Raw genomic sequence first — 19,098 nt, forward strand, 5'->3', positions numbered from 1 at the left:
CACATAGAACAATGCTGTCAGAATATTCTTAGAAAGGCAGGGAACTGAATCAAGAAGGAGCTCTGCCTGACCAGCTCCAGGTTGAGGAGGCCCTGCGTACTGTGTCCTCTGGGTCTCTTTCCACTGTCAGAGAGTCCTGACAGGTTTATCTAGCTGTTTTGGAAGGCTGTGTCTAGACACCCATTTAATTTCTCACAATGCCATGCCCTCCAACATTTCTGTGATGAAAATAGTGATGTCTTATTCCATAAGGATAATAATGATGTAATAATCATAATATCCCGCCCATCTGACTGGGTCACCCCAGCCACTCTGGGTAGCTTCCAACATATATAAAAACATAATAAAACATTAACCATTTAAAAACTTCCCCATACAGTGCTGCCTTCAGATGTCTTCTAAAGGTTATACAGTACACTCATACCTCATGTTACGTCCGCTTCATCTTACGTTCTTTCAGGTTACGTCCTGCGGCGGCCCAGAAGTACCCGAAAGGGTTACTTCTGGGTTTCGACGCTTGCACAAAATGACGTCATGTGCAGAAGCAGCGAATCGCAACCCGTGCGTGCGCAGACACGCCGCTGCGGGTTGCGCTCTTTTCATGCTGCGAACGGGCCTCCGGAACGGATCCCATTTGCAACCAGAGGTACCACTGTATGGTTACGGGGGGGGTGTGTGTTGCATAACTCCATACCCGCCAACATTTCTCCAATAAAAATAGAGACGAAAACTGGGACATTCTGGGATCACATCAGAAACTGGGATGGCGTCTGTAAATCCGGGGCTGTCCCTGGAAAATAGGGACACTTGGAGGGTCTTCAATGCCCTAGGATGATGCTACATCGGAGGCACTGTGGGAAATCAAAAGCTGACAAGGATCAGTCACCTGGTGCTGATTTTAAAAGGGTTGTCCCACAACAGGCACCAACAGGGCTATAGCATCTGATCAAGGATGCCAGGTGAAGACAAGTAGTATCCCATGTGGATCTGCCTTCCCAATCCCAGTGTTGCTGTAGCTGGTGAAGTCTGGACTGTCTGCATGTTCTTGCAGGACCAATCCAATGCACCTGCTGGTATACCCACAAGGCTCTGACCTTGCTGCCAAGCTCTGTTCTGGTACGCTGCCTTGGTGCTAGAAAGGCCACTCCTCCCTCCACATGGCCCACTACTATTGATAGCGCTTGTCCTTGCTCTGACAGTGCTTAAGAGTTAGAAAGGCAGGATGCTTTGGGAAGAAACAGGAAGTAGGACAAACTAGATGGCAAACTATAACAATGGGGTCTGCTGAGGAAATGATAGTGTTTGTAGGCATATATTGTAGAACCGGAAGCAAACAGAAAGTGGGGACAGGAAGAGGAAAGGATTGATAAGTGGAATGTGCTCAGTTAAGTCATTTTGTAACATAAAGTTCTAAGCACTTGTTCATCAGTAATAACTGGCAAATAAGTGAAAGGAAAAAGGAACCTAGAAACAGACCAAAAAAGGCAAACAAACAAGGTTGGCCTTGTTTTAAGTGGAGTGACTTTTCCCATTGTAAAATGGCTGAACAAAGCCAGTTATTGTTCCCACAGTTTGAAGTGCAGGGGGAGGGGGAGAGAATGGCCAGAAACTTCAAAGATTATCTCTGGCACTTGGTGTTATTGATAGTAACAGGAAAAGAGCTTTGCTCTTCATTCAAACAGGACAAGGCATTTGTGATATATTTGACACACGCCTAGTAGTCACAATGGATGAAAATGACTTCCAAACAGACCTAAAACGATTCTCAGATTATTTTGACTCTAAACCAAACACTGACTTGTTTTATATGGAACAGCTTATTATGAATCAGTGACATCATATAGCATTGCAGTTCAACCTGAGTGAAAAAGGGAGTTCAGTGCTAGATCTTGAATGAATTGGCTATAGACACAGTTGTCCTACAATATTAGAAACCTTTTCTGTAATTCTAAGCATTATATTGTTGTTCTGATTATAAAATGATGCATATATTTACATTTTAACTTCTCCATGCAGTGCATAGTTAAACTATAGAACTTGCTCCCAGATGGAGGCAGCGATGGCCACTCACTTGGATGTCTTTAAGAGGATTAGACAAATTCATGGAGGACAAAGCTATCAATGACTACTAGCCATAATGGCTATATTTTACCTCCATAGTCAAAGTTAGTATGCCTCTGAATACCAGATAATAAAAAAATTCCTTCCAGCTCATAACAATACAAACTTAGTTGGTCTCTAAGGTGCTACTGGAAGGAATTTTTTATTTTGTTTTGACTACGGCAGACCAACATGGCTACCTACCTGTAAGTCTGAATACCAGGTGAGCAGTACTATTGCATTCATGTCCTGCTCCCACAGGCATCTGTGGGCCACTGTGAGAACAGAATGTTGGATTAGATGTGCGATTGGCCTGATACAGCAGGCCTTTTCTTATCTATTGGTTTTGGCAACCATATTGGATTTTAACATTTCTCTTTTCTCAGCATTCTAGTGTTGTAGAAGACTGGTTTAAAGGTAAAGGTAAGGGACTCCTGACCATTAGGTCCGGTCATGGCCGACTCTGGGGTTGCGGTGCTCATCTCGCTTTATTGGCCGAGGGAGCCGGCGTACAGCTTCCGGGTCATGTGGCCAGCATGACTAAGCCGCTTCTGGCAAACCAGAGCAGCTCATGGAAATGCCGTTTACCGCCGGAGCGGTACCTATTTATGTACTTGCACTTTGACGTGCTTTCGAACTGCTAGGTTGGCAGGAGCTGGGACCGAGCAACAGGATCTCACCCCGTTATGGGGATTCGAACCGCCGACCTTCTGATCGGCAAGCCCTAGGCTCTGTGGTTTAACCCACAGCGCCACCCGTGTCCCTAAGACTGGTTTAGACTGGTTTAGACACCATCATAGAATTATAGAGTTGGAAGAGACCACAAGGGCCATCGAGTCCAACCCCCTGCCAAGCAGGAAACACCATCAGAGCACTCCTGACATATGGTTGTCAAGCCTCTGCTTAAAGACCTCCAAAGAAGGAGACTCCACCACACTCCTTGGCAGCAAATTCCACTGTCGAACAGCTCTTACTGTCAGGAAGTTCTTCCTAATGTTTAGGTGGAATCTTCTTTCTTGTAGTTTGGATCCATTGCTCCATGTCCGCTTCTCTGGAATATATGCATCATTGTATAATCAGAACAACAATATAATCAAACTATGTGTCATTTAACAACTTAACACAGTTGATCTTATAACATAGTGCAGAGTATGTGTGGTAGCAAAAAAAGAAGAGGAAAAGAAGAACTCGCAATTGTCTATCATTTTGTAACTTTTCAACTTAATTTCTAAAAACCTTTAGGATAAATGTTAGGTCTAATACTAGCTTGCCTTCACTATTTCATCAAAATTGGTTAAACATCATGGCTGCAAGGGCATATTTACTCTACCAAGTAGGAGTTGGCATCAGCACTATGAGTGCCATCTAAAAGTCAAACATAAAAATTATCACATAGCCTTAGGTACAAAAAGATTTGGATTCATGTGTTAAAATAAAATAGAAAATACTAGAGTAAACAAATTCCCCTCAAATGGTCTCAAAATTTGAGAAATCTCCTGGTTTGGAAATTCAGAGATTTAGAAATTTATTGTGGCATAACCTTTTATGGACTACCGTCCATCAGATACACAAAATATAACTAAATTGGCATGCATTTTTGCACACTAGCAAATATTTGTGTGTGTGTGCGTGTGTGTGAGAGAGAGAGAGAGAGTGTGTAATTTGTGAGTTTGGTGCCACCACACCAAAAAATGGGCAAAGTCTCATTTTGGTCATTCATCTTCAATCAAAATGGCACCTGGCACTCAAACACCAACAAAGAGCATAGCTCCTACCTTGGGCACTCTCATGTTGAGTTTGGCATAGGCAGCCAAACCTATGGTACACATGAAGTCATACCAAAGTAACGTTTTGGTCTGCCATTTCGATTCAAAATGGCACCCGGCATCAAAATGTTGATGCCAATTGCCATTCCCACCTTGGGAACCCTCATGCTGAGTTCGGCAGTGATGTATTAAGAGGCAGCTGAACCTAAACATAACAGATGGATAAAAAAAAACCCACTTTCTAAAACATATACCTTATCACAGATATTTGGGAAGGTGGCATGGAATGGGGAGGTGTGAAATCAGAAGAAAATAAAGATGCATGGAGAAGAGACAGCGACAGTAATAACTGCAGCAACACAATTGCAGCGACCAGGAACAAGGCGGTGTTTGCTGAGACTGCAGCCATTTTAACCCTAGCCATTCGCCCACATTATAACCAGTGTGGCCTCTTCGCCTTAGCATCTGGGTAGCCGGCGCCATTTTGGAGCTGAAGCCGGGCGAAACTACATTTCCCGGCATGCTCGGGCAAGGCGCTGCGCTGCCGCCATCTTGTCTCGGCCCACGCGATTTCTTCCGTGGGAACGGCATCCGGGAAGCGCCTCCGATGCTTCCGTGAGCAGGGACGGGATGGCTCTTTTCCCGGCTTTCGCGGGCGCTGCTAAACCCGGGGAGGCGCCAGCGGGCGAGACCGAGGGCTCCAAGAGAGGTAAATGGACTCTTCCTCCCCCCCCCTCCGACTGCCCTGATGGGCTCGTCCTGTTAACTGAAGTCACTCGCCCTTCAAAGCGGGTCCCTGCTTTACCTCCGCGCGCCGAGACCTAAAGTAGTTTCTGCAGGGATATCCTTCCCCTTCCCCTTTGAAAAATATGGGATTCTTGCATTTTGCTTGTGTGTGTGTGTGTGTGCATATATATATATATGTGCATATATATATATTTTGCTTGTGTGTGTGCATATATATATATGTGCGCGCGCGCGCGCGCGCGCACACACACACACACACACACACACACACACAATAGGCTCATTCCCCATACAGACAAATGCACATTTCCCTTAGTTTTGAGCAAAAGGACGGGATGGACGGGCGACTTGTAAAACGTGGGCAACGGGGAAACTACCTCTAATCATCGCCCTCTTTCCAAGCATCTCCTTTTTCTCCGTCTTCTCTGTGTTGATTTCTTGTGCTCAGAGCCTTATTGGAGAAGTCCAGCTACATACTTCAGGACAGTACTGGGCCACAGGTTCTGTTGGTTTCTGCGGGATTTGCTTCTAATTCAGTTGGCTTAGATTGCTGTCCAGCTCTCATTCTTTTGACTGGTCTTCTGAGTCTCAAACTTTCTGGCCAAGTAACATGATAGGGAACTGTAGATAACATAGCTGATTAAAATGGACGACATGCGTTAACACCCCTTCTCCGTGACAGCCATGCACCTCGGTCTGCTTACATGCATTTGATATCCTGAACTGTCATGCAACTAATTGTTAAGAGGATTCATTCTCTCTGAGAGATCCTAATATGGTGTAAAGGTGGAGATGGCCTTTTTGAAGGCATGTCGTGCTCAAGCAGTTTGAAATAATCCTGCTGAAATTTAGAAACTAGCAAAGAACTATGGGATCCACATTTGTATGAGATGCATGTGTTTGAGGTAATGTTTTAGGGATGTCACACTATTAAAAATATTTAAGTTTCTAGCCCTCATGGTGGATCATTGCAGCTGTGAGTCCTGGAAGACCAGCTCCCTGTCTGTCAGGTGGGGCCCTGTCTGACTCCAGTTACAAAAGCTGAGGTTGCTAAACAGACTTTTGTATTGTTTAGTGGTTTGTGGGAGGCGGTGTGTGTGTGTTGCTATTATTGATTTTTTTTTTGTAAATTTATTTTAGATCCCATTATTTTTGTGGAAAGTGGTTTGATTTGGTTGTGTACTTTTTGATGTTTCATTGTTTATGACTACTTTTGCTAAGTTTGCAATTATGTAGTTTTTTTAACGTTCTAAGCCACCTTGAGTATGTTTTTAATTATGGAAAGGCAGCATACAAATAAAATTATGTACGTACTCAGCGCCTGGCAGCCTATGCTGAAGCAAATAATTATGTACAACAATTAAAATACAATAAGAACAACAGTGGTGGCACCTTGCTCGAAAACTCTTAATGATGGCTCCCAAAAGCTTCATATAGGTGTTAAACAGCATTGGAGTGAGGATATTACTCATAGCACTAGTGCCTGAGTGTTGAGGTACACTTACAGAGTCTTACTGTCTGATCACAGATCTGAAGGTAAGAATGGAACTACCCTAATTTGGTGCCTCCGGTACCTACCCTTCTGAGTTGGTCCAAGAGGATAGTGTGGTAAATGGTATCAAAAGCCCCTGAGAGATTGATCAAAAGTAGCATGGTCACACTCCCCATGTCTCTCACAATAGAGGTCATCCATCAAGGCAACCAAACTGATTTAGTTCTGAGCCCAGATTGTTGTTGATCTAGATAATCAGTTACAACTGATTATCATCTAGATAATTCCCCATATTGGGGGTCAAGTGATGGGGTTATGGCGGGATGCCCACTACCCTCTTAATACTTTATGCCCTCACGTGTTCTTTGAATGCTTGAACAGGATTACCATCTGTCTGATGTCTGATTTCTCTAAACCCTCTCAGTTGCTATCAAAATGCTGCAAGCACATAGTGTCCTGTCAGGCATTTTTTGTGGGTGGGTTAAAAATGTACCGTATTTTTCGTCCCATAGGACGCACCTAGTTCTTTGGGGGGAAATAAAGGAAATTATTTTCCCCTTTATTTCCCCCCCAAAAGCAGGTCGGGGAAACCGAACCAGGTCGAGGAACAGCGGGATGGCGGCGCTGCGCCTCCCTGCTGTCCCCCGAGCTTGTGGGGCTGGCCGATGTCTGCCCGTCGCGAGGGGCGCTCTGCTTCAGGGTGCTCCGTGCGCCGGGTAGCAGGCTGCTATCCGCAGCGTGGGGAGCCCTGCGGGGAACTCCTTCAGGGCTCCCCACGCTGCGGATGTCTGTCCGGCGTGCAGGGCGCTCTGCTTCAGAGTGCCCCGCCCACCGGGCAGCAGACTGCTATCCGCAGCGTGGGGAGCCCTGCGGGGAACTCCCGCAGGGCTGCCTATGCTGCGGATGTGTTCCCGAAGTGCCGTGCGCTCTGCTTTCAGCACACCCAGCGCTCCGGGAAGCAAGCTACTATCCACACCTAGACAGCCCTGCGGGAAATCTCGCAGGGCTGCCTAGGGTGCGGATGTCTTCTTGAAGCCTCCATTTGCCCCATAGGAAGCACCCAGATTTCCCCTTCATTTTTGGAGGGGAGAAAGTGCGTCTTATAGGGCAAAAAATACGGTAATTTTCTTTTAAATTCACAAAAATACATACTTATGCGTCTCTAGAGTGCTCACCAAGACTTTTAGCTTTCAAGCAATAAGGTACCTCCGAAGTTGCTTTTTAAAGGAACGATGCTTTTGCATCTCTGCGTTGTGAACTGATTTCATACTTTATTTGGACTAAAGCCATACAGTTTCTTTTCTGAAGCTCAACAGAGTTTGAGCCTGACCTACACCTGGATAGATAATTTGGAAATCCCAAGTGGTCTTTAGAGTCTTAGAAGAAGAAGAAACGAGCACAAATCTTAGCTAAAGAAAGAATGGCTCTGGAAATAAAATTTTGTAACCATAGAGGTAGCAAAGAAACAGCAACACTTCCATCTGGTTGATCATAATGAGAACAGGATACTACCAGCAGGATTCTTCCTATGTCATCAAATGTTGCGATCCCATCAAAATTCATTCAAATTATCACAAAATGGGCAACTAGTTCCTGCAGCAAATGGTATTGAGTGCTCTTTCCTTTGGGGTCTTTACTGAGTCTACATTCCCCTCATAATTTCTGGGCCATAATGTTGCCAGTTACCCTGTTTTCAAATAAAAGCTACAATGGATACTATTGTTTCCACACTGATATCTGGTTTCAAACATTTTCTGCTCAATTTATTTTCACATTCATCGCATCATTCTTCCCGGTGTCTTTCAGGCAGGTGACTTTCTTGAGGCCACATAGTAGGTGGTGCTGGCTTTCAAAATTGTTTTCACTAGACCCTGATTATCCCCGCACGAAATTCGCCTAAGCCACTGTAATCATTTTAGAAAACAGATGGCGCTGACTGCTGCTGTCAGCTGAAGATCTCTTTTTCTGAAAACTGATTTAATTCTTGAGTCCTCATTTGATTCTACAAAGTTATACGATTTGCTCCGCAGACAAATTAAGGAGCTTTTTTACACAGCCAGTTATTTAGGAGTAATGACCCATGAACTCACTTCAGCTTTCGATTTGTTTACATTATGAGTTGTCAGCTGGCAACATTAGCAGTGGGAATGGTTGGCATTCTTGAAATGCAGCGTTCTCATCATGCTACAAAATATTCCAGATTCAATTCTGTCAGATCTCTAATCCCAGAAGCTGCTCGCTGTGTGGTACAATGGTGGCATGGTGCAAGCGCACGGCTGGGACTGCTGGATTGGCTTTGCTGGTGTGTTTGCTCCGCGCTGACCTCCCTGCTGCCTTGCCCCTCTCCCTCCCAGTAAGCAACAGTGACTGTCCTGCCTGGAAGTTAGCATAGCAGCTCCAGCCTACCTGGTGAGCCACATCTGTCTGATCCTAAACCATTATTCCAGCCTTAAAGGTGGAATAAGGCAGACAGATTAAGGCTGCCAGCCGAGATCCAAATGCCTAGGCAACTGTGCAATACAGAGGTTGGAAACTTCAGGCCTGGGGGGATGGATATGGTTCTCCAGATGTCTCTGTATAGCCCCCGAGACTCTCCGTGGGCCTCGTCAATCACCAGCCCTGTATTGTACCCTCCTTGAGGGCTGGAATGTACCCTTGACCTCTGATAATGCCTCATGCCTGCCTATAAGAGGGTAGATAGGGATGTATGTGTGTGTGTAGAAATTAACCTACTGTTCAGAGGTAAATTTTACATTAATTGCTCCACCCACTGGGGCTCCCCATCACTAAAATATGGTTCTCATAAAAGAATGCAGACCTCAGGCAGAAACAGGTTCCCTACCCCAGATTTGATGTACTAGAAAGGCCAAATGTCTTTCTCAGTTTTGAATAGATAAATGTGATACGGTTTCCCCCTCATAATTCTAGATGAACCAGCTGGACAAGCTGTTGGCCCTTGCTGTGGCTCAAACTAGCTTTCCATAGAAAACGTGACAGTCTACTTCACGCAGCTCCCACACTACTATTCTTCCTACTGTGAAGGACAAAAGAAAAATTACCAGAATGTTCCTGGTGATAATGCAAACATCATCTCTTAAACCTTCATAGGGCTTCTCAACGGGATGAGCAGATATTAAATCTTATCCCGTTGTGATTTATAGGACTTCATGCTAAGTGCTGCGCAAAGATATATGGAAATAAATTCTTGGGGGATTTTTATGTCTTGGACAACTGATGGGAAAAGAGGAGGAATGGATTTAATTTAAAAAGCCAAAGTGATAACTATGAAATATGTGACTCATTTCAAATATTTTCTCCTGACCCACTGTGCAATGGCATTATAGCCAAGCGCCTGAATAATAAAAAATAATTTAGTTCTCCTAAAAGTAGCAGATGAGCATGACTTGCGGGCAAGCTAAGCCACATTTAAGCCCTCATATAGTGTTTTCGAGGCTACCAGCATGAGTTTGACCAAACTGCTGGAGGCAGTGGAGGACAGAGGTGCCTGGCGTTCTCTGGTCCATGGGGTCACGAAGAGTCGGACACGACTAAACGACTAAACAACAACAACAATTTCAGTGCATCTTCATTTCATGTAGATATTTACATTGATAGTTGCCTTATACCAAGTCAGATCATTAGTATTGTCTACATTGACTGGATATAGCTCTTCAGGGTTCCAGACAGGGCTCTTCTCCAACATTACCCAGAGATGTTAGGGATCAAGCCTAGGACCTTCTGTGTGCTCTGCCATTGAACCATAGCTGCTCTCCAACTACAGCCTACAAACATTAAAGGTGGAACTGGAGGTTCCTCTACCAGCCTTTCTCAACCTTGGGTCCCCAGATGTTGCTGGACCACAACTCCCATGATCCCTAGCTCACAGGACAGTGGCCAGGGATGATGGGAGTTGTAGTCCAGCAACATCTGGGGACCCAAGGTTGAGAAAGGCTGCTCCAGACACAGGCTTGCAACCCAACGTCTCCCCCCCCCCCTTTTAGTTCCAGAAACATGTAATGTGATGCTGTCATATCGTAGGGTTGCCAGAAAAGTTGTTGAGCTAAGCTTGTTTTGTTTTGTTTTGTGGCACAGCTGCCATGGGCTGCCATATAGCTGGACATTTTTCTGGTGTCCACCTGAACACTGCTAGAGACAGCTGGATTCTGGATATGTCTGGGAAATCCCGGAAATATTGTATGCTTCTCTGCCCTTCCACCTTATTGGCGGTTGGGTGGGAGGCGGTTGGGAAAGCACAAATTTGAAGACATCAGACATCAGGAGTATTACAGGGAAAAGAAGGATATTGGGACATGGCAATTGGAATTCCATCTAGTTCCCACTGTTATTTGTGCAGATGGCAACCATTTTTCATGGAGGTTCCCTTCCTGGCCCCCACACGTGTTGGTTGAGCGTACATACGCCCACCCCTGTTCCACCCGCTCCTGTTCTGCCCTCTTCCGGGTCCAAAAGGACCCACCTATTGGCGGTCGTGTGTCAGTCGCATATGTTCGCAATGGTTGCCACCTGTCTAGCGTTGTCAAAGTGTTTTTTAGCACCATTCTTACAGTTCCAATTTTATTATCAGGTGGAAGGCATTTACCTTGGAATACAGTCATACCTCGGGTTGAAGTAGCTTCAGGATAAGTATTTTCGGGTTGTGTGCTGCAGCAACCTGGAAGTAACGTGCTCCGTTACTTCCGGGTTTTGCCGCTCGCGCATGCGCAGATGGTCAAAATGACGTCACGTGCATGCAGACGCGGGTTTCGTTTGCTTCTGGATGCGAACGGGGTTCCGGAATGGATCCCATTCGCATCCAGAGGTAACACTGTATTACACAATATGTGAAAGCTACTAAGTTATTTATTTAAGTTATTAAGTTATTAAAGTTATTAAACTTTCAAGGACTGTAATTGATGATTATTATTTAGTTCCTCATCATGTCTGTTGTAAGCTGTATTGTCTGCTGACAAGGTAAACTCCCAGCTTAAAAAAACAACACAGTGAGGACTTTTCTTGAAAAATTGACCTGTCTTTTGTATCTGCAGAATTGAACTGGCTAACCAACCCCAGCTTCTGCAGTGAAGATGCTCTGAGACTACACCAGCATGCTTTAAAGGCCACAGACCTTGCCTCGGACAAATCCCTGCTCCAAAGGTAGTGTGTTCTTTGGGACCTTGCCTTCCCACGATACATTGTTACTGTTTCTGATTTCATTTAATTGCAAGAACAACATACAATTACGGCAACTTGCCCAGTGGTGCATTCTTATTCAGTCTCGCATGCAGTACATAGTACACAAGCAATATGATTATTTATGTATTTATCAATTCCAAGTAGCCTCTCCCCAGAGATTCTTGTTTTGAGGGTGGAATAAAAGTATCTCCCTTCCCATTTATAAAGGAAAAGAAAGGAAGACAAGTCTCGCCCAAAGTATCCATCTTTGAAGGGCCCGTAATTACCTTTCTGTGGCGAGTAAGGTGTTCCGATAAAGCCATGTTCCAAATATTATTTAACCCGACTTAAATGGGGATTTCTGTAGATTGTTTTGAATAACGGGCTGCCGATAACAGGAAAAAAATGCTTAATGATGATGATGATGATGATAAATAATACCCCGCCCATCTGGTTGGGTTTCCCCAGCCACTCTGGGTGGCTTCCAACAAAGATTAAAAATACATTAAAACATCAGTCATTAAAAACTTCCCTAAAGAAGACTGCCTATCTTTGCATTTAAGGTTCTGGTTTGAATTTGGATCTAATGATAATAAGGCAAGACCCAAACTGGGTCGGAGGGGGTTGCTTGCTGTGTCATTTTGGCAATAACGTGAAATGCCTTTCCCCCAAAGGACTATACCAATGTCCAGCTCCAACATGCATGAAAATAGGAGACTGACTCTCTACATCCTTTCGAGCAAAGGGCAGAGAGATACTGGTGTTTATTTTGTGTTCTTTGGAACTTTTGAGCAACGCCCCCCCCCCCTTGTAATGTACTGAAAGCAAGCGGAAGCATGTGGCCAGCTTTACAGTGCAAACTTGGTTGCTTATACACAGTAGTAGTAGCATCTTTTGATGTCCATTCATTAGGGCACAAAAGTAATTATTGAAACCCCCTCTTTATTTTTTTATTTTTTTTTAAAGATATTTATTAACATTTCAAAAATTATACAGAAAAAATTAAACACAAAAAAGACATATCAAACATAAAAAATACAAAACTAAAAACAGTTTAAAAACAAGTAAAATTTCATTCCCTTATTTTCTTATAACTTACTTCCCAGACCTCCTCGTACCTCCCCTTTTTGTATTCCAATTTCTAATTATTAATTCAGCAAATCCTCACCCTTAGTTTTCATTTAATTTTCAACCTTTCTTTTCTTTTTACTTAATCATTACAGCTGAAAACCACTTAATTTCTAAACCAACATCATTCTAGCTTTCATTAATTTTGCAATATTTCCCAAGATAGTCCTTAAATTTCTGAAACCCCCTCTTTAATAGATGCATCAATTATTTGTTCTTCAGTGAACTTAGAATTTTTTGGAATGTTTTTGAGGACCTTTTTTAAAAAATTGCGGTTCAGCATTATCATTACAGGGTTGGTGTATTAGAATCATAGAATTGTAGCGTTAGAAGGGACCCTGGCGGTCATCTAGCTCAACCCCCTGCAATGCAGGAATCTCAACAAGCGGGCCTCCATCCAGTTTGAAACCATACTGCCACCAATTAATTGCCATAAAAAATAACATTCTTGTCTAGAAATCTTTTTGATAAACATATAGCTTGCTCTTATACAGTTGACTGCACCTAAACCTTAGATGGGTTTGGCCATGCCTAAATATGTTTAGGCTAGTCTGCCAGTTCCTTGATGCAAAGTTTATTTTTAGCTCTGTCCTGCTGAACCCCACTGCACCTAGAATTTGGTGGTACTTAGATGTCCACCCACCATGTTTAAAATGCTATCTACCTGAAGCAAATTAAGATTTACACTGCTTGGGAGCGTCCTTTGCTTTCAGGAAAGAGCGTTTGAGAATACAGGGAAAGGGTATTAGGAAAAGGGAACTCTGAAAAACCTTGGTATACAAGCACATACATTCCCCACTGCATGTGGCTCTTTAGATCACAGCCATTACGTTTAGGTTAATACTTATTTTATAAATAGTAAGTGATTGTCTAGATAGATGAAACATGGGTTTAGGCCACTGGGAACAATGGTTCATACTTAATTTCTGTGGCTGTTGAATTTCACAACGATTCAAGAATCATCCTGTCACGACCACTAAGATGCTCTGCTACCATTGATGTAATGCTCTTTTCAGTATAGCAAAAACTTACTGGATTCTTCCCAGTAATCAATCTGTGTTAGAAAAGGAGATGGCTTTGGCTCAGCTGCCTGGAAGGGACAGTTCTGTCATTCTTCCTTATGATAATCGGAAAGTAGCCGTGAGAAACTGAACTCAGGTGCAAAGGAGGGGGCTGTTCAGTCTTTCTCCTCTCAGCTGTTTTTCTGCTCAAAATCACCTCCCAGCTACTTAACTCCCCTGTATCTTTTCCCTGTGGATGAGGATGTTGTTAGTTGAAAAAAAAGGCTGGCATAGGTAAGGCAAGGAGCCCCTACCCAGCAACATCCTCTGCTCTGTTTTCATTTTTTTGGGGGGGGGGGAACGTTAGGAGGAATAATGCAAGTCCTGTACAGCCTGGGTTCAGATTACCTTAAGGACTGCTCTCTCCTGCACACACTTGTCTGGTTTTTAAGATCCTCCTCACAGTCATTTCCTTCGTGGGTTCCCATTCACCTGCTGATGTCTCAGCTTATCACGTAGAATTCTTTTCCCAAGGAGGCTCACCTGGCTATGAGCCTGATCATTTTTTGGTGTCTTACCGTATTTTTCACCCTATAGGACGCACTTTTCCCCCTCCAAAAATGAAGGGGAAATCTGGGTGCGTCCTATGAGGCGAATGCAGGCTTTCGCTGAAGCTTGGAGAGCGAGAGGGGTCGGTGCGCAGCCTGCTTCCCGGAACGCCGGGCATGCTGAAAGCAGAGTGCCTGGCACTTCGGGAACACATCCGCAGCCTAGGCAGCCCTGCAGGAGTTCCCGCAGGGCACCTTAGGCTGCGGATAGCAGCCTGCCGCCCGGCGTGAGGGACACCCTGAAGCAGAGCGCCCCTCGCGCCGGGCAGACATCCGCAGCATGGGGGGCCCTGCAGGAGTTCCCCGCAGGGCTCCCCACACTGCGGATAGCAGCCTGCCGCCTGGCGCAACAGACGTCCTGAAGCAGAGTGCCCCTCGCGCAGGGCAGACATCCGCAGCGCGGGGAGCCCTGCAGGAGTTCTCTGCAGGGCTCCCCGCACTGCGGATAGCAGCCTGCCGCCCGGCGGGCAGGGCACGCTGAAGCAGAGTGCCCCGCGCAGACATCGGCCAGCCCAAGCTTGGGGGACAGCAGGGAGGCGCAGCGCCGCCATCCCGCTGTTCCTTGACCTGGTTCGGTTTCCCCGACCTGGTTTTGGAAAAAAGGAATTTTTTCCTTTATTTCCCCCCCAAAAAACTAGGTGCGTCCTATGGGACGAAAAATACGGTAATTTCCCAGGCCTTTAAAGGTATGGAATTCCATATTGCTTTAATCTAGCCCTTTTGGTTTTTTTTTTTTAACTCATGGCTATGTTTTATATTGTTCTTATATTTTTAAAATCTTTTGTTAGCTTTTGTAAAACATTCTGAAATGTTTTAGCTGAAGAGCACCCTATGAATAGATAAATGAAGCTGCCCGTTGTGTAGCTTTTGCCCTGCAACAACACACTAGCTACAAATGATGTCTTTTTAAATGCCCTGGAATAAATTAACTTTTTGATTAATATCTCTTTAGTATTTTAAGTTTATGCATGTATTTCATCCAATTTTTTTTTAAAAAAGAAGTTTTTCTAGCATTCCCCGCCAGCTCGTTATGTTTTCGCATAGTTTGAAGTATTGGATTGTGAATATTATCAACAGTGCGGTTTTTGTTCTTAGATTTTTGTACATTTTATAAACAGAACAACCTCCAGCTTAGAGACATTGGGAGAAAGTGAAGTCAGCGAAAGTGTCCAAAAGCCAGCCAAGAAAAGAAAGAAAAAGAAAAAACAACGAGACCACAAGAAAGTAAAAAAGAGAAGTAGAAAGCATCAGGGAACAAGTGAATCGGAATCAGATGCTGATGATGTGAAAGACGATAGAAATAATGAAAAAGAAGCAGAACTGAAGTACGTAAGTACCCTTTATTTCTGAATTTATATGTGCCATGATCATCTCTTTGTTCTATATACCAGGGATGGGAATGGGGAACCTGTGCCCCAACCCCAATTGTTAGAGTCTCATAACCCGCCACCAGCATGTTAATCGGTCAGGTATGATAACAACTGTAGTCTAACAACATCTGCAAGTTCAAAGGTTCCCCATCTCCAATATATGCCAACACCAAACTCATTTCCTTGGTTGAGAATGACAACCCCTGCTTCAGGAACCCTGTGATTTATAAACCAGATGTTTAGAAAGGTGATCTGAGTTTTAATTTGTTTTTAGTTTGTTGTTGCTTTAACTTTTTGAAGGAATTAAATCATTGTTGTTCTTGGTTCTAATTTTATTGTTTTATCTTGCTGTAAACCACTTTGAGGTTTTTTTTATTTAAAAAACTGTCAAGCAGCGTATACATTTTATGAAATAATAAATAATTAAACTGACTGCGGAATACTCTCACTAAGGAGGCTCACCTCGTGGTGACATGGGAAGTTTTTCAGCGCCAGACGGACACCTTCCTGTTTGCCCAGGCATATTAAAATAACAGTTAAGGAAAGTTAGCTCTGCTCCCAGCCCAATAGCGCAATGCTCCAAAAGAAAAAATTATGAAGGCAAACTTGTATGTCCATTTGAAAATTAGGGGGAAATACAACGGCATGCTGGCTTTCCTGGGATGTTTGGGAATATATTATGGAAACTAGAAATCTTAACCCCCCCCCCCCGTTTTTTTTTCTTTGCAGTTTAGGAGACAAAGCTTCAAATGTGAGCATTCACTCCATCTGGCTAGATGATGTTCAAGGTGTGACAGCAGAAGTATTCAGAACAGATAAGAAACCAGATCCTGCTAACTGGCAGTATAAGTCTCTGTATCGAGGGAACATTGCAAGGTAATGAAATTTACAGGTATGAAATCTGATAGCAGTAACGGTTTTTGATAAATAAAAATCTGAATATGTGGCAAGAGGAAATCTTTGGGCCCGATCCATATTTTTCTGTGTGTAGCTGCATGCATACGGTCTGCACGGAGTCCTTGCTCAGGGGCTCTGTGCTAGAAACAGCATTTTGCTGTTGCCCTTTTAGGTCGCAGGGTCTTGTCTTCTGCTTGCTCTACGTTGTGAAGCAAAATTGCTTCGGTATTTAAAGAGTAGGAGATTAGGATTTGCGAACTTGCTCTGCACTCATGATTCCGTACCTAATTGGCTGTGCTGTCTCTGTACTTGTTTGTTCTATTTATAGAGGAGAAAACATTTTGTTACATTGGTGTTGTGATCAGCTGCAACAAAGGAAAAACCCAATATAAACTGCTGATCGTTTTTTTACCGTTAAAATAAAATGTGGCTTTTAATAGGCAACTCTTCCTGTACGTAGCTCGATCCCTCGAGAATCTCTCATAATTTTTAATGTGTGCTACAAGGATGTTTTGTATCCAGCTGGCAAGTGGAAAGAAATTTGCTCCCAAATGTCATACTTGCACTCAACGAGCTGCATTCACTATTCACCATCTGAGTCCCATTTTCATTCCTGAAGTTCCCACGGTGGCAGATCCATAGCTGTCAACGTTTCCCTTTTTTAAAGGGAAATTCCCTCATTCCGAATAGGATTCCTCACAAGAAAAGGGGAAAGTTGACAGCTATGGGCAGATCCAACAGCCTGATGGGATTGCATCCGATGACTATGGCAACATAGGGTTCGTTGAGTTCAGTGAGCTTAAACTGTTCTTTCTCCCTGGTCCTAGCCTGGAAGAGTTAGTCATATGCCATTTATCATTGCAAATATACACGTTTGCTTAGTTGCCCAGAGATCTTGCTCTGTACCTTGAAAACTCCTGATTCATCGCAAGAGTGGTCAGTTGCAGCTTTCCCCTGTTTCTATCCTTGTCTTGACGTCTGTCTTCCTCGCCTGCAGCACAGATGGAGTCTGGCTTGTTAGAGCCAGCAGGAGAGCAGGGTGCATGATCGGAGCCCGATACATCTGGAATCTTAATGATCTGGGACAGATCTCCATTGGCAAGACAGATCAGTCTAGGCGGTGGTGCCCATTTGTAATAATTACCTTAGAAACATTTTTAGTTGAGGATCTCTGAAGTACACTCTTGCTCATTTGTTCTGTTCCAAACATAATTTAAAAAAAAACAAACACAGATGCCTCTCAGGTTGCTTTTTTTTATTTTTATTTTTTTTTCATTCTCAGACCTCAGTCTCTTCACCCATAACTTTTTAATGAGGCACATAAGGCGCTCAGAAAGGTTCAGGAACTGGCCTCTGGCAAAAATAAGCGCAAGGTCTCAGCTCTGACCTCTGAGACTGCAATCCCAAGATGCACTAATTTGGTCGTCAGCGTCCTTGAACTCGGTGGGACTTTGATTTAATATTCTCGGATCGTGCTGTGTGTCTGGGAGCTGCGAAGGTAGCAGTATCTATAGACTGCTATTCCAAACACTTAATGAAGCAAGTGCTAAATAACACTGTATTTGCCCAGTTCAGGAAAAAAGTTTTGAAGCCTGTGGTGATACCATGATCTGGGGGTTTGGCTGAGAAATGCTTGTCCCCTTCCTCCTTTGCCCTTTGGAAAAGACTCACAGTTTCCACTATTTCTTTTAAAGATACAGGAGAAGAAGCAACTTCTGTCTGGGCGTTGATCCAAGGAGGCAACATATTGCCTGGGAGAGTTCCTCAGCAGAGAAAAAGGCCCCCCATAAGCAGCCTGAGCGTTACTTTTCCAAAGGTGGCCGGAAGCTGTTGAATGCGGATGGCATTCCCGTCAGCACAAAAAGTCAAGGCTCTTTGTCTGGCCCAACTGCTTGGATACCCATTTCGGAGCAGGACTCAGCTGATGTTCTGGCCACAGGCTGGGCGAATCCTCTTGGGATTTACGATGCAGGGACCACATTGTGGCTGCAAGGGAAGGGGCCCCCTGAGCACGATTCACGAAAGCAGCAGGAAACGCAAGACAGCTCTGAGAATGGGGACTCCCGCCTCCTGGCCAAAGTGGAGGACTATAACAGGAAGGTCAGAGAGGACCCTGGAGATATCAAAGCATGGATGGATTTTGTTTCTTTTCAGGTAGGTGTCTCTTTAAAATGTAAAGTTGCAGTACGATTTTTTAAAGACACTGGGATTCAACCAATGTGCTCCATCGGCAGAAGCCCCGAACAAGGACTTCCAGTTGTGCAGCAAGGCTTTCCGCCGCTCCACCCACTGCATGCCCCTCCAGTTGGCTCTGGGCAGATGAGTGGGTGTCAGGAGAACAGCAGGGGGAAGGGAGGGGTGATGGTTCCATCTGCCAAGCTGGAAATTTGGTGTAGATGGAATATTTGTAGTAGTGTGATGTTGAATTTGACCCTATGGATGAAGACAAAAAGCTGGCGTTCAACAAAATCTAACTCAAAAGTTGGTTAGAACATGGTGCTTATAATGCCAAAGTTGCAGGTTCCATCACTCTGAGGGACAGTTCATGTTCCTGCATTGTGGGTTGTTGTTGTTACATCATCATCATTATTATTATTATTATTATTATTATTATTATTATTATTATTATTATTTATATACCACCCTATATCTGGGGGTCTCGGGGTGGCTCACAGAGTAAAATCAAGATACAAAACCACAAAATACACAATAAAAATTAAAACAACAACCTTATATACAGTGGTACCTCTAGATGAGAATGGGATCTCTTCCGGACCCCCATTCGCATCTAGAAGCAAATGTAACTAGCGATGTCAC

At 44.0% G+C, this 19,098-nt stretch overlaps 1 protein-coding gene across 1 annotated transcript in view; it reads left to right on the top strand.

Annotated features, from left to right (window-relative positions):
- Positions 1–4,406: 4,406 nt before the first annotated feature.
- NRDE2 (NRDE-2, necessary for RNA interference, domain containing) overlaps positions 4,407–19,098 on the top strand; it is a 29,829-nt gene continuing 15,137 nt past the window's right edge. Inside the window, exons 1-5 of the mRNA XM_083731837.1 lie at positions 4,407–4,575; positions 11,151–11,259; positions 15,133–15,339; positions 16,114–16,260; positions 17,976–18,435. Coding sequence (XP_083587963.1) covers positions 4,497–4,575; positions 11,151–11,259; positions 15,133–15,339; positions 16,114–16,260; positions 17,976–18,435 — 1,002 coding nt within the window. The 5' untranslated portion in view covers positions 4,407–4,496. The remainder of the gene's footprint in view (positions 4,576–11,150; positions 11,260–15,132; positions 15,340–16,113; positions 16,261–17,975; positions 18,436–19,098) is intronic.

This window comes from Podarcis gaigeae, assembly GCF_964106915.1.
Source record: "Podarcis gaigeae genome assembly, chromosome: 1".
Taxonomy (NCBI): Eukaryota; Metazoa; Chordata; class Lepidosauria; order Squamata; family Lacertidae; genus Podarcis; species Podarcis gaigeae.